At 36.4% G+C, this 21,511-nt stretch overlaps 2 protein-coding genes across 8 annotated transcripts in view; one reads left to right on the forward strand and one right to left on the reverse strand.

The window, feature by feature from the left end:
- The window catches only part of LOC149806369 (mucolipin-3-like), a 133,091-nt gene extending 112,296 nt beyond the window's left edge, over positions 1–20,795 (reverse strand). For 4 of the 7 annotated variants that reach the window (XM_089952204.1, XM_089952213.1, XM_089952196.1 and 1 more), the window contains exons 1-2: positions 20,676–20,795; positions 7,066–7,217 (exon numbers count right to left, since the gene is read on the reverse strand). In XM_089952204.1, the coding sequence (XP_089808330.1) occupies positions 7,066–7,084 (19 nt within the window). In that variant the 5' untranslated portion in view covers positions 7,085–7,217; positions 20,676–20,795. Of the gene's footprint in view, positions 1–5,653; positions 5,969–7,065; positions 7,218–20,675 lie in introns of those variants that run through there. The other 3 variants (XM_089952236.1, XM_089952188.1, XM_089952229.1) reach the window with 3 other exon arrangements.
- On the forward strand, positions 8,696–18,701 carry LOC149806370 (uncharacterized). Its single transcript, XM_089952164.1, is given in 2 exon segments — positions 8,696–12,316; positions 12,318–18,701. Coding segments are annotated over 2 exon segments (1,023 nt in total). The 5' UTR covers positions 8,696–11,694; the 3' UTR covers positions 12,719–18,701.
- Positions 20,796–21,511: the final 716 nt, after the last annotated feature.

The raw sequence follows: 21,511 nt of genomic DNA on the forward strand, positions 1-21,511 counted from the left end.
GAATAATCATTGTGCGAGCTGTACCAAAGAAATGTTGTGGCAATATTCAAAATATAATCTAAGACAATTTACCGTAGATAGATTAGTAATTTTGGTCATACACGCGAAAATGTGATGCTGACCTGTCTTGAATGTAATCGACGTCGAGGTGCTAGTTTACAAAAGTGAATGCAGTGGTAATTGTGTGTCTTCAGGAATTACTTGTAATTGCTCGCATACAAATACAGGTCGAGAAGCAGTTGAATCTAATCTAGATTGCAGATCTACCCGTGGATCTTGCCATGCTATAACTTTTATGTGTCGTAATACTCCAAACAGGAGCAGTCGCTCTTTTTTTACCACATTAAAGTTCACCAGGTTGGTATTTTTTTATTTTTTTATTTTTATATTTTTTTTGTAATTGCATTAATGGGTTTCATGGCAATTGTTTGAGTATTTCATTATTTATTGCCGCTATCACACTTGGTAATCTTTCAAACCCATTTGCGAGATCTCAGATCTTCCAAATAACCGCTCAGCAAGTGTTCAAAAATTTCCTGATCACGATGAATTGCAGTATGTCCTCGTCTGATTTTATATTTTTCATCAAAGATGTTACTACACCAAGAAATTCTTTGTCAGGATCAAGCTGTAGCAACTGTGGCCATCGCAAGGGTCCTCGTTGATAAATTTGTTCAAAAAGCAAATACAACTTCAGATGCTGTTTTAGTTGATAACGGTTCTGCTCCTTATATCTACTTGCAACATCAACGACAGTTAACGCGTATTTCTATGTACGTGATTGACGTCTACCAATTTTAATAGTATCATGTGGTAGAAATAAAATATCTTCTTGATGAACTTCATTAGGAATGATGACATCAAAATGTGCATGCTGAATTTTTTTAGGTGGACGTAGGTAAAATTTGCCATATTGCCTGTCGTGCTAACCAATTTGCAGCAACAGAACGTGTAACATTTGCTGCAACAGCGAGTTTACTAATCGCTGCTCTACCTCTCCAATATCCTCTTGGTCTATAATATATCGATTCCATTATTTTAATAATCGGTAGATTAATTACCAGCCACTAGAACTAGTTTACCTTTCATTGCGGGGGCCCTGAGTGGCCGAGTGGTCTAAAGCGCTCTTCGTTACGGATCACTGCCATCTCACCTCTGTCTGCGGCGGTTCGAGTCTAAGATTCAGCCAATGTGGGCATGTGAGAAAGCTTGCCAGTAGCTTCTCGTGGGTCGGTGGTTCTTTCCGGGGTTTTCCCGGGTTCTTCCTCCACCATTAATACTGGCCGCCATGTATAGCCTATCGTGCTGAAAAATGGCGTTAAACCCCACAACAACAACAACAACCTTTCATTGCAGATCTTATCAACCAGGTAGCTAATGATTCTCTAAAAGATTTATTTTTTATTGAATTTAACGAGTGAATCAACTTCACATCTGCAATATGTCGTTGTTGCAGATCTGGATTTTTAAAAGCTACATCATGAACGTGACATGACTTCATCAATATCATTTATTGGATACCCTCCAGGTCTTGGTTGATCTCGCTCGTCAAGTCGAATATCAAGTCGGGCTCCAGGACCACGATAATTATATCCAGGAAGATGTTTTTCTCCTTATCAAGTGGGATAAGTTGTATTTAGTAGCTCCGTCAATTGATGATCAGAGATGTTACGATGTGCTTAAAGATTTTAATGTAAACGCAAAATTGTTGGACGAAGAGGGTAACCACCGATATTGACGAAGCCCCATCTGTAGATGACCTCGATTGATTTATTAATAATTTAGTAGTATAAGATGATGTAATGCTGGACAAACAGTCAAATTCAGCTAGAATATTTTCTCGAAGCAGACCTAAAACTACTGATGTGATTTATGTTACTCAGCGATATACACAAATGCCTAAAGTAATCAGAAATAACTGCAGTATTTTAGATGTCTTTAATGGAGTCGATACACATACTCTGCGAAATATCCCTTACACTTGGCGTAGTGGGGATATGGACATGATTAGGTTCAAAAACTTCTTTTCAAAAACACAATACTACACACGGATTTATGACAAGAAATGTACACGATTCTCGATCACGATATCGTAAAGGTCTTGATAAAATATTTGGTCGAGAGATTGATATAATAATGATTTAATTACTTACACATTTACAGCAGCAGAGAGGGTGCGACCTCAGTGAAACGCTCGGCGGGTAAACGAACGCAAATACAAATTTTGAAAAACTCGAACGACAAAGATAAAGTAACAAAAATAAACTAACCCAATTAGAGAAACTCTCGTTAAGTTAGAGGTTTGGGCGTTATTGACCTTAATTTTTTTCGCTTTCGTAGGAAGGCTTTATTTTTTCAAAAATGACGTTTCAGCAAAAGGTCTGTTCACCTCTCTGCTGCTAGGGTTATACCTAACTTACTGATCTTGCACTAAACATATTTACCTCCCAGACCATAACACCCGATATATATTGTTGGACGAAGAGGGTAATGATATATATATATATATATATATATATATATATATATATATATATATATATACATACATACATACATACCTCCAGACCTTAGCACCAGACATAATATTAATAAGATATATTCACAAGATATATACTCATTCTTGCCTGAATGCAGTACATATATACATTCAGTATCTTGTCTGGCAAGATATATACCTCCACGAACTTCACAATAAAAAAAGATCTACCTTCCTTCTGAACTTAACAATAAAAAAAGATCTACCTTTCTAAAATTAGCACCGTGTATTTCTACCAAAGGACTTTAGCACCTGATATATCAATCCCCTTGACCTTTGCAATGGACATACACTGTTCTTCATTCCTGAAGAGATCTGAGCACAAGACGTATCCAGCTCCCTGGCCTTGGCATCATTCTTAACTCTAGCACCAGATATATCTACATTCTCACATTAGCACCATACCTTTCTACCTGCCTGATGTTATCATTAGACCTATCTACCCTCTCTGATGTTGCCACCGGAAAGATCTGTCTCCTGACCTCAGCACCAGATGTGTCTGCCTTCCTGATGCTATTCACTTTCCTGACCTTAGATATATCAACCACTGCACCAGATGCATCAACCCCTGAGACTTTAGCACTGGGCATATTACATTCATAACTTAGCACTGAATATAACTATATTCCTGACCATAGCACTTCATCACAGCATATATGTCCTTGACAGTGGACGTATCTACTTTCCTTATATAGCAGGAGCATATATTTTATAATTTTATATATTCATGTTTTAATTAGGCAGAAGTAAGTATTTTATTATTTTTTGTAGTTAATGTTTAATAATGAGTGACATAAAGTAATCAGTTGCAATTATTGTGTTATTCACATTTTACACATATTTAGTCATTTAGGTAACCTTGAAGCTACCCTGATTACTCTCCATGCTGGGTTGTTCTATTATATGACAAGTGGTAAGTAACTTTCTGATTGGTTAGTTTTCTACTTGTCTGTATAAACAACATAGTATGAACAGCATATTAGTGGTGGTCATTCAATTTGAGCTTCTGAAGGGTGCTGACCATGGCATTGCAGTAAGAAAAGTGCCTGATGATACTTTTGCTTCAAGGAAAATGTGACTTGACCTTTTGACCTTTGTCCCACTTGATAAGGTAAATAGATTTATAATATGGTTAATTTAACTGTTTACTTTATATGTACTCTGTATATTTCTCTGGAATGCATGATGATGTATTTTAGTACATTTTAATTGGTTATCAACTTGCATATTCTTTTATGAGCATATCGTTCTGTCCATACGCTTGTCTGTCTACTCTCTGCTTTTGCTCTAAACACTGCTGTTTAGGTTTATTTGATCCACTATCTTTCTAGATGGATAATTAATAAATATATGGTGTAGTAAGTTATTCGTATTGAATGTACTGCAAACAGAATAAATGTAAACATGCAGAACAAGAATGCACTGATGACGGTATTATTTATTGTTGTAGTAAATGTATTTTTATTGTATTTGTAGGGTGTAACAAAGCAGGAGAAATGTATCAATCTCCACTTACCAACCTCAATGTACAATAAAACCCAGTAATAACAAATACTGGACTTGTATCGTCTATTCATTGAGTAGAAGGCAAGTGCTGTAACACTTACATTAGCAATATATATATATATATATATATATATATATATATATATATATATATATATATATATATATATATATATATATATATATTCTTCGGGGCCCCGAGTGGCCGAGTGGTCTAAAGCGCTCTTCGTTACGGATCACTGCCATCTCACCTCTGTCTGCGGCGGTTCGAGTCTAAGATTCAGCCAATGTGGGCATGTGAGAAAGCTTGCCAGTAGCTTCTCGTGGGTCGGTGGTTCTTTCCGGGGTTTTCCGGGTTCTTCCTCCACCATTAATACTGGCCGCCATGTATAGCCTATCGTGCTGAAAAATGGCGTTAAACCCCACAACAACAACAACAACAACATATATTCTTCATTGCCTTAGCACTGGACATATCTTTCTGTCTCTGACCTTAGTAATGACATAGCTTTCTCCATGGCCTTAGCACTGGAAATATCTTTCTCCCCAACCTTAGCATCAGATATATAAACTTTCCCTACCTCAGTACTGGACATATGTACCTCGCTGACTTTATTACCTGAAATACCCATGGTCCAGACCTAAGTGCCACCTTATCAACATTATGTGAATGTGGGCATATGTTTTTATTCTCACACTTTTATGATTTCTTTTATTTCAGAGTTAAACACAGTCATGTTGCGTTAAAATATGCAGATCCCTCATGTATACATTTCTTGTAGTTAATTTGTAGTTACAAACACCTGTGTGTGGCTTGGAAAATGTCAGTATGTATTATATAAGATTACGACTATAGACCTGATTCGGGGCCCCGAGTGGCCGAGTGGTCTAAAGCGCTCTCCGTTACGGATCACTGCCATCTCACCTCTGTCTGCATGGGTTCGAGTCTCGGATTTGGCCAATGTGGATATGTGAGAAAGCTTGCCAGTAGCTTCTCGAGGGTCGGTGATTCTTTCCGGGGATTTCCCGGGTTCTTCCTCCACCATTAATACTGGCCGCCATGTATAGCCTATCGTGTGCTGAAAAATGGCGTTAAACCCTACAACAACAACAACAATAGACCTGATTCTGGACACAAAGCAACTGCCTGTCTGTTGTTAACCATTGTGCAAAGACCCATCAGAGGTAAGTTCAATGGGAATCTATAACCAGGACAGCAGGGCAGAGACTACGATGTTTGCTTTGAAATCCATCAGAGATGTCACAACCGACTGGAAAGCATTTTCAGGCTTTGGGGAAATGGGAACCAGAGAGTGACAAATATGTGTCAAATTAATCGAGACAGTTTTCAAAAAGACAAGACCGTATCCAATCAAGACTGAGAGATTAAAAGCTAGGGCAGAGTCTAAACAAGCAACGCTTATGTTCAAACTAAATCCATTTTTCAGTCAGTATATGTGTGCACCTTGTCAGGGGTGGATCATAGAGAAGTTGAGAGCCATTAGACTGTACTCTGAGTGGCATACGTTGCACGCTTGGTATTATTTCATTACATGAATTTAAATTTAAGTGAGAGTGTTTCCTTTTAGTGTTTTCTCTTTTACTCACCAGTCAATCACTGTCTGCCTTTCGTTTCTCTTTGGTACTTCCGGTACTTTTGAGAACGTGCTCTCCTGGCACTTCAGATCCGTTCCTCGGACACTTCTGGTGCTTTTTATCATATGTTCTTTCCGACACTGCACCTCCACACCAACTGCTTACATCACTACAACGCCTACTACGTGCTCTTCATGTCTCTTTACTTATCTCCGATCCTTGGGTGTCAAACTCTAATACCCATCATGAAAACTTCCTCAAGAAGCCTTTGTTCGCAAATCCAAACCTAGAACTTCAACTAGAATTTCCTTCCTGTCTTTTATTAGTATGCAACTTGTGCCACTCAGAGTACAACAACGTGACACACATAAGCAAAAGATTTCTTAAGTGCAATCAGACGAACATGTGATTATGTATTTCCTTTCACACTCTGAAGATTTTCTTTCAGAATTATGTCCCTTAATTAAACAGAGAAGAACGAAGAATGGAGGGCCTCCCTGTTGGTTAAACACATTTCCAACTTGTTTTCAAAATATTTCTTGATTCATTGTTTTGTCAGTGATATTTTTTCTCTATGCTGTATTACATTACTTTTATATGCATTACTTTACAAAATTAGTTTTGTATATATTTACAAAATTACTTTTATATGTAATACAAGATTTCTTTTATTTGCATCACTTTACAAAATTACTGTTATATGTATTACTTTTCAAAATTATATATATATATATATATATATATATATATATATATATATATATATATATATATATATATATATATATATATATATATATAATTATTTGTAATATGTACTTTTATATGCATTACTTTACAAAATTACATTTATATGCATTACTTTACCAAATTATTTTTATATGTACGACTTTACCAAATTACTTTTGTATGTATTTCTTTACCAGAGTACTTTTATATGCATCACTTTACAAAATTACTTTTATATGTATGACTTGACCAAATTACTTTTGTATGTATTACAAAATTACTTTTGTATGTATTACATTACAAAGTTACTTTTATATGTATTACTTTTTCAAATTACTTTTTATGTATTACTTTACAGAATTACTTTTGTATGTATTCCTTTACAAAATTACAAAATTACTTTTATGTGTTCCTTTACAAAATTAATTTCAGACCTTGATCTCAGGAGACATATCTACTGCACTAGATACATTTGAAGGATGGCTGTTTAGGTACTCATTAAAGCTTGAACATGCTTATTTAGAATTAGATCACAAAGTTAACGTTTTGCAGTGGCTGGATGGGATAATAGCGTCAATTCTAAAAGTGGGATATAATACTAAAATATGGATTTCTTTCCATGTTGCTGAACATTAAGGGACCAGTTCATTTGCACATAAAATGATTTTTTTAATAAATATTATGATCAGTGTTACCCCTTGTAATAAATTCCATGGCAATGTACTCTGCCTTCCTACTAGTGGTGTGCTGCCCTAGGAGTGTATTCTGCTGTCCGGAAAATAAAACTACCGCTATACAGGGTCGGCCACACAGCTTATGCAGTCCGATCTATCTTAAGCAACCGATTCTGGAAATAAATAATATGACCTCATAATACAGGTGGTTGCATAATAAATTTTGATTTTAACAGGAAGTTGGTGTGAGGGACCATAAGAAGGTCTTTTCATAGAAAGCAATTAGTTAATGGAGGTGGCATTATATTTGATTGTAATTAACATTTATTAAAAAATATGTATTCTTGTATTATACCATTCAGCCTCACTGAAATGCTTGGATTTGTGCCTCTTTTACTTGATTCATGACAAATTAAGTAAGAAATAGTTGGATCAGTGGGTTTCATTCTTTGCCCAACCACTTGGTGTCATGGTCATTGGAAGCAAAATTATCATGCTCCAAGTGCCCTTTTAGAAAAAATGCTTGCTGCCTAATTAGATATAGAGGGATTCAATTGAGGACCTATGTTCAAGTTTGCGTTAGGTACATTTATATAATAACTATGATTCAAACTTCATAAACTAATGCAAATTTTTGTTTCTAGACTTGCAAGTTTTAGTACCACACGTTAATTAACTCTAGCTTTAAAACTGTTAATAAATGCCATCATGATTACGACATTGTGGTCAGGATTCTCACATTAGTTCTACATTTATGTAGACATACCTGAACCTATGTTACAACATTTGCTAAAATATACTGATTTAGTTATACCCAATTTACTCCATACAAAATGTATTTATTGAGGTCACTACAGTGTACTAGGTGATCAAGAGTTTATATTGTGAGAAATATTTTATTTTAAAAGAGGATACCATACATAAATTCTCAGAATCTTGGATGTAAGATAAAGCCTCATTAATTTTTTACTTTTAAATAGCTTTATGTAGCCTGAATTATTTTATTCAAAACAACTTGTTAAAAAGTGAAACATATGTAGAAAGAAGAGTTTTAATTGTAAAGATATGTTGTGGATATCTTCTCTTTTATTTTTTATAAAAGAAGTTTTAGTTGCTTAAAGTATTGATAGGCAGGTGTGTATTGGCCTTTAAAAAATGATACAATTTTGCATTCACCATCAATGACATGGAGTGATTTAGTTGTTACATTTTTCATCAGATTTGGCAAGTGCATTTGTGCGAGCTTTTTTTTCTACACTAAATTGTTGCTTAAGTGATTACTTAAGCATATTTTATGCACAGCAATATGTGACCCACTCACTACCATTCTTGCAAATAGTCCGCATTAATATGCATGAAATGTATTAATACATCACTTGCCAGCCAATCAAAACAGTCCCAGCTGTCATGTGCAGCGTCCTTTGTTCATCTGTTCTAGTTTGGAGCTGATAGCGACAGCGCGCATATTTCGGTCGGAAAACTCTGTTACAAATTTTCTGTGTGTTTGCATCTTTTGCTAACTTTCAACAACACGTACTTTTCTTACCGGATCTATAATTCCTAGTTTATCTTTATCTTCCTATTCCGGGATTTCATTAGGCGTTTTAATTGCTATTCATTGGACCCTCCGGGAGTTTACTTTGTTTACAAACAATGGCGTCACGCTCTTCAAGACAGAGGACAGTCCCATACTACTTGGACAATCCGTTCAACTGGACTACTCTTTATTTAAAGCGGAAACTAGAATCCATAGGCATTAAGGTGTCCAGGGTTCTCCCGAAGCATTACTTGAGACAGCTATACATGGATAATGCACCTTCCACGAGTTCACGGCCTGCTGAACGTTTACCGAGACATTCGAGGGACAGCCCACCTCACGCGCAACCCAGCATACGTCAGTCGGAAGAAGAAGCAGCATCCCTCATTCCACAGCTAACTCCACGTCGAAGTCGCCGTAGTGCGACAGTTGTTCATGCTAATGCGGCAGAGGGATCCAATAAAGCGGAAACAGAAATACAGTGTAGTATTCCGGAAGTAGGGGCTACTTCCAACATGGCCGTCAATGCTGAAAACACGTTGTCTCCAGCCAATATAATGAACTTAATCCACTCCATTCAGCGTTCTATCGCTGACCTAAACAATTTCATTACCACCATCATGGCACGACAACAGGCGTCTTCTTTGGAGTTATTCTTAACCGGCCCTACACATCTATCGTCATTGCCAGTAGCCCAGCCTGCGTCGTCGCTCGATCAGCTGATACAGTCTGATGGAGTTTCGCCGGAAATACTACCAGCAATCGACGTATTATCCGAAAGCCAGCGGAAGCAGATTCTCGAGGGTAAGCACGTCAATCTTGCTACTCCTTTGCTACAACACTTTGAATCGGATCTATCAAATCAGGATGACAAGGCTGGGAAGAATGATCCCCGATTACTTAAGCGTCTCAGTCTAAGTGAGTTAATAACGGTTTTCGGAAAATTTAAACGTATCATCTGTTCAGTTTACCCCAACAGAGGACATGAATTGGACATGTACGAGGCCGACATTATTAAAATTTCCGATGCATATGGGGACATTTTCTATGACTACCATAATGTCTACTCTAGTCAAGCTGTTATTGCCATGCGTGACTACAAACTCAAAGTAAACTGGGCTATGAGGGATCAGGTAACTCTTCAGCTATTAATTGGAGGCCGAAAAACAACGTCATGTAACATCTGCAATTCTGTCGCTCACTCAACCGACTTTTGCCCACAAAAAAACGTGCACTGCCACGCCCATAGTGAACATAGCCAACAGAAAAAAAATTGGATATTGACAAGTACGGTCGGCCTAGACAGATGATAGATGGAAAAGAACTCTGTAACAGTTTTAATTCCATACGCGGTTGCCACCGTACTACTTGCCAGTTCTTGCATACCTGCAATCAGTGCAGGGCCAAAACACATGGGGCAGCCACATGCCCAAACAATGCATTACAAAGTTTTTCCAGCACGGGTACACGCAATATCAATACCCCTCGTAAATCAGCGCCAGATAAGATGCAACAAATCTGACCTACTTTCTCGCCACATGCTTCCACCCCCATTGATATTAACATATTGCAGCATGAACTTCTTAATCATCCAGATCAGAACTTTGTTCTGTATTTGTCTTCCGGTCTGAAACACGGTTTTGACACTATGGTGCAAAAAACTCACTTGCCTACAAAAGAGTGCAAAAACTTGCTTTCTGCTTCTAAACAACCATATATTGTGGATCAGGTATTGGGAAAGGAATGTGCCAAAGGTTTCATGTTTGGCCCTTTCCCATCTCCACCGTGTCAAGAATATAGAGTCAGTCCTATCGGCATCGCAGAAGGAAAATATTCAAAAAAGAAGAGACTTATCATTGACCTGTCCTCTCCCCATGGCGATCATGCGCATACAAGTATCAAGGAACTTATTGACAAGGACAGATGCTCCCTAAGCTACGTCAAGATTGATGATGCCATTCGAATTATTCAGAGTTATGGTAAGTTAGATATTATGTGCAAAACTGACATTTCAGACGCTTTCAAACAGATTCCCATTGCACCTTCACAATGGCACTTGTTCTGCGTAAAATGGAGAGGAAATTATTATGTTTGTGTTCGCCTCCCTTTCAGGTCATGTTCAAGTCCAAAATTATTTGATACCTTATCTCAGGCGATTTGTTGGATAGCAAAACATAATTACGGTATTGACATCATATTGCACGTCCTTAACGATTTTCTTACAATAGATCCTCCTTCGGCATGTGGTGAGAGAACGATGGCTTTGTTGACTCTTATTTTCAACAGATTGAAGATTCCTACAGCTCCAAGCAAGACCATTGGCCATGTACAGTTATAGAATATTTGGGAATAATTCTGACTCGGAGCAAATGCAAGCACGTTTACCGCAGAATAAAGTGGAGCGTATTGTGAACTACATTAAACAATTTCTTAACAAACGAAGTGTCCGTTACCGAGAACTGCTCCAGTTACTGGGCCACTTAAATTTTGCTACTCGTGTTATCCAACCAGGGCGTGCGTTTGTGCCATATCTCATACGACTATCTACCAAAGTCAGGGAACTCGATCATTACGTACACTTGGATGCAAATTGCAAAGAATAACTATACATGTGGCACCAATTTTTAACTTCATGGAATGGAGTTTCTGTGTTTCTTGATAATCAGTCCACTACATCGGACGATTTTGAATTATGCACGGATGCTTCATCCAAAGTAGGGTATGCGGGTTATTTCAAAACTCACTGGTTTGCAGCTGCATGGTCGGATGATCTTCAAATGCTTTTTTCTGTGGAGGATGCTTTCTCAATGGCATTCAGGGAGTTGTATCCTATTGTTGTGGCTGCCATTATTTGGGGTGCAGAATGGGCCGGCAAACGCATAATATTTACATGCGATAATGGCCACAGTGAATATACTTCAAAAGGGGAGATCAAAATGTATTCATATAATGAAATTAATGCGTAAACTTGCATGGTGTGCAGCTTCTTGTAACTTTCATTTTTCTGCCAAACACATTCCGGGAATTATCAATACTAAAGCTGATGCCTTGTCCCGCCTTCAATTTCAGAAATTTCATGCACTGGCTCCGGATGCAGATCTACAACCCTGCAAATGCTCCCCAACCTCGGAGGTCTTATGGACCTGGATAAAAAGGTAAACTTGTTATGGAACCAGGCTCTAAGCCCTGCTTCACAAATCGCCTACAACACTGCATTCAGATTTTTTAGGACCTTCATGCTGATGTGTGGCTTTGCCTCAAACATGCAACTTTTGCCAGATATTACGAAGAACACCTTAATATACTTTGTGACATATTGCGCAAGAGCCCTCAACTTGAAGCATTCTACAATAAAATTGTACCTCTGTGGCATTAGGTTCAAGTACATGCAGGCTGGTATGCAATCGCCATTCACCACAGACAGAAATAATATGCCGCGTCTTGCCACCATCCTACAGGCCATCAAAAAACCCCAAGGTTCGTCTGCAAGACTGCGCAAGCCTATTACATACAATATCCTGACAAGCATTTGTACAATTCTGCGAGGAGGAGTATTTGACACACACAGATTCGTTGTTGTTGACTGTCTGCATATTTGCTTTCTTCGGATTTCTGAGATGTGGAGAATTCACTATTCGGGATTCCTTCGATCCAACCATTCATCTCTGCGTGGGCGATGTGCACTTCCACTTAGAAACTGCTTTCCTGAAGTTAAAATCATCAAAATCTGACCCTTTCTTTAGGGGTGTGACCATTCAGTTACATGCCACGGGTCGTGCTATATGTCCATATTCTGCTCTGAAGACTTTCATGCAATTCAGGAGATGTTCATCACCTCAGCTATATGCCCCACTTTTCATTACAACTACAGGTCAAGCGTTATCAAGAGTTGTGTTCCTTAATCATATGCGCCTTGTCTACTGTAAGATGGGACTGGACACTTCCCAGTATAGTGGACATTCATTCCGTATAGGTGAAGCTACTTCAGCGGCAGCGGCCCGGCTGGAAGACCATGTAATCAAAGTTCTGGGCCGGTGGTCTTCAGATTGTTACACAAGGTACATTCGCACACCCCTGGGTACTATTCGGGCAGCGCAGAGGACCATGACAATGGATGCGGATAGTATTACACAGTGACCATGATCATGCTACATTCAACCTACAGGGATAGAAGGTCTCACATTTACAGTTTTTCCATCCTGGCTGTGTGTTTCTGGATCCATTTCGTCGCTACTGTACCATGTAATCTAATTCCTGGGGTTCCAGTTTACATAGTGGTTCATTGTGTTTCTGTATCCATTGTGTTTCGAGGTCAGCACGCGTGTGATACCAGTGTTTTTTGTGTGGCACTTGTGCCTATCCATTATGTGTGGAGTTCTGCACGCGTATGATTCCAGTGTTCTTTGTGTGGCACTTGTGCATATCCATATTTTTCATAGCCATACATGCATTCAGTTTCTTTATTCCTGGAGGTGTTATTGCATTCTCATGGAATTCTTCTACCCATTTCATGGATGTGATCTTGCTTCTCTCTGAACTGGATGTGGTAACTTAGTCGTTTCCATTCTCAAATTCCCATAGTTCATCTTTGCCGTATTCCAAGAAACGCATGCAACCACTCCGGGGCATTCTTGACATTTTATCATAATTCATAGACTTATTGCTATATGCTTGTATACCTTTCTTTTACATTATTGTTGATATGCGGATGTTGTATAAACATATTTTCCCCTCTTTTTCTTCATTGAACACTGAAGGCTTCCCCACTATTAATTCTTGGGGGACAACATCTGCTACACATGTTTTCTTTGGGCATTCACTTCATTCCATTCCGTTTATTCACCCAAGAATCTAATGTCAGCACTATATGGTGTAGTCAAACTAAACCATTGAGCGAAGTCCACACAGTTGCCGTTGTCATCCCAACCTTCGTTGGACAGCCCAGTCTTCGCTGGGATCCTTCAGTTTCCGCTGAAGAAACTTTACCCAAGGGTTATCCATAACATTCTGTCAGAGAGTTACACAGACCAGCTGTGACCTCTGTACAACCACGTTGTGCCATTAGCAGCTGAATCACTCAATGACAGAATGAACCAAAACAGTTTCATATGTAGCAGCAGACAGTCCCCCTAGGCAAACAGTATAATTATAAATAAAACTTAACTGGATCTGTGTTTTGTTGTGTATAAACCTTTAAATTAATATTATTTATTATTAATGTACACTGACATAAAATGAATTATATGCAGATATTTTATAAAATTCTTGATTTGTAAAGTTCCGCTTTTAAGCTCTGAATTTGTTTTATTGCTGGCAGAGATAGATAGAGAGGATTATCTCAATATTGTACATTTTATTTGTTTTGTAAGTTAGTCCATCCACAAAAAGAACAGTTAATTTCCTTTAAATTAGAAATATGGAAAAAGCTTATAAAGAAATACTAAAAATAGGTTAAAAGGTACTTTTTTGTGAAACTGTAATTAATTTACATGTGCTTTCCTACTCAAAGAAAATATGAGTGTCATAGTCATCAATGTAAATTAAATAATAAGTAAAAAGAATGATTTATAGTTGGTTATTTAAAACTCTTCACTGGAAAATGTGTTTTCACCATATTTCGTTTGCTCCAGAGGCAATAATTTATCATAATGTGTGTAACTTGTATAATAACTTTCTTTCCTTTCTAAGATGCAGTTTGAAATTGATACCATGCATTGGTTTAACCACATGTGTAAAACTATTTTATATGTATTTCAATATGGATGTGTGTTTTATTCAAGCTGATTTTTGCTTACATATACATTTTGTCTATAGGTTGGAAACTATTATTGGATTCATTGAATGCATATCGTTTACTTATGATATTCCAATATATTTTGCCATTGTCATATTATGACATTTATTCATGGATTCAATCACCAAACATGTTGTGAAACAAGTCTAAGTGGTTTTCTGTTGTTTTTGTTTATTAAGGTAAGCAATATAATTTAGATTCTGCAAAGATGTGTTTAATTCTGAATTTGCCTCTCAAATATCTGTCAAAAAGAGCTTCATTATTGCTTTAATGAAAAGACAAACATAAGTTGACAATCAATTCTTTTTATAAAAAAAAACTAGTTAAACTGTCAACATCTTCTGAAAATTTATTTACCATTAAATCTTAATGTTGTAGTGATATCTATTTTTTGTTAAGACCCTTGGAGCTTGCAACCATTGTTAATCTTGTACTTTTGCATGTTTTTGCATAATAATATGGTTACCAGCACAGTTGCAATTATGTCCCTGTAGTTTAATTTGTATACAATAATATCATCACAATAAGGAGCAACATCTGCTATCCATGCAAACAAGGTTTTCGTTTTGGTACAGTTTTAAAAAACAAACACCTGTTAAACCTGGACATTATTTAATATAAACGTAAATAAACCACTTACCTGATTTATTTACAACGTTTTATAATTCGTAGTAGATCTTTAAGAACTTGTTGCCAATATTGTAAAACAAGTATTAGGAATTGCTTTTCATAAAAAATTGGTTTATTATAAAGTTTGTGTTTGTGATGAATTTAAGGCTTTATTCTCTACGTTTCATTATGCTCCATGGGATATGAATCTAAACTGTATTCCATACTCCAAAGTTGAATTCACAGATTTTGGAATAAAAGTTGAAGTTCGCACTGTCCTAAATCTACGCCTTTTTATGTCTTTTTAAGGAGGTGGTTTATGCCAGCATGCGTTTCTTTCTGACAGATGTTATATTGGGCAATATTGTTTATTATATCACGGCTGTATTATTTATCCTTATCCATATCATCATTTTCTATACGTAACATTTCATAGTGTCATGCAAAGGAAAGATGTAATATTTGGAATCAATATTGGTGACTTTATGTGTAACAAAAGTAAGGGAGAAGACTTTAATGTTACGATCTCAAATGGACCAATCCCATTGCCATTTTGTACAGGAATCAGTAAGTATGAACAAAAATAAAAAAAAAACAAGAAATACAACAGCACATAAACCAAGTTTCATCTCCCATGGCAAAGGAAGAAAAAAAAGTGTTCAATAACTACTGTCTAGAATCGACATCTTGACTTTAGCAAGAGATATGTATATCAATACCTTATCTGAGGATGTGGCATAGCTGCCTTCCAGACCTGCACATGAGACATATAGTTGTGCCTAAAACGGAACCTAAATATCATTATGCACTATTAATGCTCTAAGTTTACACTACACAATACAATTTATTGCATAGCGTAGTGCATGCACTGCAGTGAACAATGCAGTCTCTAGATTCAGAGTCTCATTAAAGATAAATAACAAGTGTCAAGGTATTAACTGTTTGAGTGCTTACCCAGAAATAATAATAATAATAATAACGACTTTATTTAGAGAAGGTAACTCAATTAGTTACAGAACCAATTTACCTTGAGGCCTTCTGTTTGTTATGTACAATATATACACTCTATACAACATAATGTGAAGAATCTGGCTTGACACTAAATAATTAAGTAATTTTAAAATTCAAATTATCATGCCAGGAACACATGCATAGGAATTTGTGAAATGTTCACTTTTCTAAAGATTTCATCCATTTAAGACATTGATTATGAAAAGAAGAAATGCTAGGAGCTTGCCTTATATGACTGGGAATGTTGTTCCATACCAGTGGACCAGTATATTGAAAACTTTTTTAAACAATTCCTTCTTTGGCCTTGGTATAATATAATTTTGACTTCTTATAGACCTTAAATTTGGAGTACCATCATCATCTCTTTGGTGAAAGATATTGCTTAGATAGACAGGAATGGTTTTTCTGGATACTTTATACATCAATTTGGCCTTTCTAAGAAATATTCTTTCATGTATTGTTAAAACCTTTATATTACTCATTGCATTCTGGTAATTGTCTATACTTTGATCTAGAATTAAATGGCAAACCCTCTTTTGGAGTCTTAAAAGTGTTGTTATGTTTGAATTAGAGGTATTACCCCAAAAGACATTACCGTAGTCCATATATGGCTGAATATAACTTTTATAAAAGATGATTCTACACTGAAGAGGAATATATGTTTTGATTTTCCTCAGTAGCTAAAGATAGCAATTGACCTCTTTCGAAATATGTTTAATGTGAATAGACCAAGTAAGATTGTTGTCTACGAATACACCAAGAATTCTATCTTGAGAGATCATATTAAGGCTCACATTGTCAAATAGAACCTGGAGTTTGTCGCTGTTTAGTCTTGCTCATTTTTGTTGTATTGTAACTAGAAGGACTTTCATTTTCTCTGTATTTATGATCATACTGTTTTCTTTGCACCATACTTGAAGTCTGTTGAGAGCATCTTATAAGTTATTTTCAAGTACCGTTTTGGTTTTACCCATCTCAGACAGTGTAGTATCATCTGCACGGAGGTCAGTGGAAGAAATTGAAGTTCCAATCTTAAGAGGTAAATCGTCGATAAATAGAATGAATAACAGAGGTCCAAGGATAGAGCCCTGTGGTACTCCACAATTTATATTTTTACTTTCAGAAAGTTGACAATTTAAAGATGCATTCTGCACTTTATCGGTTAAATAAGAACGAAAGCAGTTTAGGAAGTTTTCACTGCATTGATAGATTTTTAGTTTTTCAAGCAAAATTTCATGGTCTACAAGATCAAAAGCTTTAGGAAAATCAAGCATAATAGTGCCTACCAGTTCTCCTTGATCTAATGCTTTCAGCCATTTATCAATCAAAGATACAAGTACAGTTTCACAGGAGTGATTCATGGCGAAAGTGAAACATTTCTATAATCGCCCCATTTTACCCTGCTGTGTGAGCGGTGTTTTTATTTTTTTTAGCCCATGCTTCATGGGGTCTTTTGTGGAGGTTAAATAACATGAACAAATTAAATGTAATAAAATATAATGAAGGTGTTTCGGTAACTTCAATGTTATTTTCAAAATAACTTTATAATGCTGCTTGTAATTCAGAGCAGATCTTTTCAATGTCAATTGTAAATTTTGGACACCAAATATCAAAGATATATAAAGTTAGACCACATCCACAGCCAATGGGTGCTGTTTCGCAGTAATTAGGAAATAATAATGAAGTTTTCAATTTATTAATCAATTAACATGTAATATTTTTAATAAGCATACAGACTGTGCAAGTGAATATGATACCAATCTCACCTTTATATGACTTCTCCTTCTCAGTTTGGTAATTTAGTTAATTGTGTATTGTAATGTAGTTAAAGTACTGAGATTGACTTTACCAATCTTGACAAATACATATTCGAAGTGTTATGTATATTTGATTTAATTTATATTTGATTTAATTTAATTGTCTGTTTGTAAAAAAAAAAAAACAATTTATTTTTAATTTCATTACATGTCAATGTAATGTAATTTTGTTTACTAGGAATTTGATATTTTCCAGAAATTCAGTTTGACCTAATCTTTTCACAAATACAGAATAACAGAAACACTGTTTGTATTTTTGACTTAGTTTCCGACCGTGATTAAAAAATCACTGAGACAAGTAAACAACTTTCTATTTTTATTTTATTCTCGAGTAAAATGATTGGGGTTTTTACAAGGTCATACTGGGAGTACGTGATTTTAGATTGTAAACAGCCCTATTTCGCAATTCTGGGTTTTCCGAAATTGCGCAGTAGTTAGATTTATTAGTGATTTTTAGATATATATTTCTCAGTTTGGGTTTAAAACACTTGATGTCAAGGTGTTCGTTTGTTTGTGACCAGTCTGGAGTTATGTTTTAATTTTTATTCATTTATTTGTATTCTATAAGATTAATTCTTTTTCCTGGAAATATTTGAGTGCTCATACAGAATTCTTGGACAAAGATATTTATTTAAATTTTATTCGGAAATTCAAACGCCGGAATATCATTGTTTGTGAATCAGCAAAGAAATGTAGACATTTCAACACCATGCCTACTAAAGTATACGTCATCTCCTTCCATTTTGGATTTTTCGTCTGGATTCGAACTTGAATTCATTTGAACATTTCATTGCTAGGACTTCTAAAATTTAATTCGTGGATTATTACTGGACTATTTTGGAATTGATTCTTAAAACCTTAAGTTATTTTTTCATGTTTACAGTGCTTTTCCAGGGAAATAAATTATTTGTTATATTTTTCAAAGCTTGTTGTTTTCACTCTTTCTTTTGTTACTGTTTATTAGAGCCTAAACACGTCATACGGAGTTTCATTTGTCTTTTGTTAGAAGCACAGATAAACCACAGTTCGACTAATACTAGTCAATAGCATGGATGTTGACAATGTACAAATAAAAGCGATTACATAAGTAAAGATGGTATGGCAGAGCACATGTTTTGATTCGAAAGGAACTTTTTTGCCCCAGCACCTGGCATATCTAGCACCAAATTTATCTACTTCCGTGACTTTAGCACCAGGCATGTCTACTTCCCTGACCTTAGCACCAAACATACCTACTTCCCTGAACATAGCACCAGACATAACTACTTCCCTGACCTTAGCTCTGGACATATCTACTTCCCTGACCTTAACACTGGACATATCTACTTCCCTGACCTTAACACTGGACATATCTACCTCCCTGACCTTAACACTGGACATATCTACTTCCCTGACCTTAACACTGGACATATATACTTCCCTGACTTTAGTACCAGGCATATATACTTCTTTGACCTTAGCAAAATATATACATACTTCCCTGACCTTAGCACTGGACATATCTACTTCCCTGACCTTAACACTGGACATATCTACTTCCCTGACTTTAGTACCAGGCATATCTACTTCCCTGCCCGTCTCACCTGACCTCATCACACCAGACATAACTACCAGTCAGACTTCATTACTGGAAATATCTACCTTTTTTATTTTAGCACGGGCCATATTAGTCCCTCTCTACCTTTTTATTTTAGCACGGGCCATATCAGTCCCTCTGACTGACAAAACACATAGCCGTAGTATAAGACATGTATAACTCTCGCATCTTAATTCCAGAAATATTTAACTCTCTAAGCTTAGCATAGACCATGCCTACTTCCCGGTCTTTAGTACCAGACATGACTACTTCCCTATACCGAAACACGTGACAAATGTTGACCTGCCAGTCCTTAGCACCATACATATCTACCTTTCAGACCTTAGTACCAGAAATGATTTCTTGCCAGAGTTTAATGCCGAACATATCGACCTGTCAGACCACAACGCCAGAAATATATACGTCCTTGATCTTAGCACTGAATAGAGCTTAATTCCAGACTTCAGCAGTGAAAATATCTACATGCTAGATCTTAGCATCATACTTAAGGTAACATATTTTAGTTATATACCTAAGATATCTCCCTCGAGGGCCTCAGTATCGGGAAATATCTACTTCTCTGACATCAGAATACCTAATCTTAACAGAAGAAATATATAATTTCCTGGCCTTCGGACAGGATATATCAAACTCTGACACAAGACATATCTACTTTACTTATCCTTGGCACAGGGCGGACATACGTCCCTGACTTTTGCAGCGGTCATGTCTATCTGCCATATCTTTCCACTAGACGTACATAACTCCGGGATATCGACAAGGAAGACAATTCCTTCTTAACACCTAATATATCTGCTTTTTATATTAGTACCAGATTTATATTCCTGCTAAACCTTAACAGTCAATATATAGCAATTCCAGACCATAGCACCGACAGATATACTTCCATGCACGTAGTATCAGCCATATCTACTTTTCTGACTTTAGTACCAGACATATCTGCCTGCCAGACTATTACTGGAAATATCTACTGTCCTGACCTTAACGGTGCCTCTTTGACTGAACCCCTAAACTTTCTGTACTTACTCCCTAATTTTTTAGCTCCCCGACCTTAGCATTTACCTGCTTGATCTTAGCACCAGACATACCTATCTTCCAGACCTTAGTACCGATAAATTCTATTGTCTGGACCTTAGCAGTGAACATATATACCTCCCTGACGTCAGAACCCCTATCCTTAGTACGGGACACATTTACATCCTTGATCTTGTGATAGGATATGTCCAGCTTCCTAACTTTAACACATGACATACCATCTTCACTTACCTTAGCACCAGAAAAGTTCATCTGCCAAATATCAGCACCAGACATATCTACCTTCTATGTATTACCGTCAGACATATCTCCCTCACTGATATGTCACTCCCTGACTGCAGTACTGGATAGCTCAAAATACATCGTCTATTGTTCAGACTTACCTATTTTAGCATATGACATTTTGTTTTTTAAACCGTTGCTAGATCTTCTTCCTTATTTTCATGTTGCAAGGGCAAACAGGAAGGAATATAAATCCCATTTTGCACATAAATACAATGCATAGTTTACTAATGTAATTTTGAGAAATGCAATGTAGCCATTTGTGACGTAAATATATGATAGACAAACCAACAACGGGGTAGACTCGAAGACAAAAAGGAAATTATGAAATCTTCATATCTTTATAAGAAATGCGAATAAATATATCCACACTATAGTATTCTGATCAGTTTGTTTGCTGTGGAAGATTAAAATCTGAGCTTAAGGAAATCATATACATCAACAAATTAGTGAGAATATATTTTTGTAAATGTAAATGACTGGATTTAGAAAACAAATAGGTTTCATAGTCTTCAGTCGAATACAACGTGACCTGCTGATTTCATCATATTGATGGCTGTAAAAAAAAAGGAGAGGCAGACTGAAGGTTTGCCAAATGCAATGTTATGAAATTAAATAATGTATTGTTGAGTGTCGATTTTAACTAATTTCTTTGTCATTCAAAATCTGAAATTTAAATAGCAAATGAACAGTTTTCTTTATCTAAGAAGTCAAAAGGACTCTGCTGCTCAATCGACAAATTTAAGTACTGACAATTTTTTTTAAAGCCACGAACATTTATATGG

Source organism: Sinohyriopsis cumingii, chromosome 1 (assembly GCF_028554795.1).
Source record: "Sinohyriopsis cumingii isolate HCF-2022 chromosome 1, ASM2855479v2, whole genome shotgun sequence".
Lineage (NCBI taxonomy): Eukaryota > Metazoa > Mollusca > Bivalvia > Unionida > Unionidae > Sinohyriopsis > Sinohyriopsis cumingii.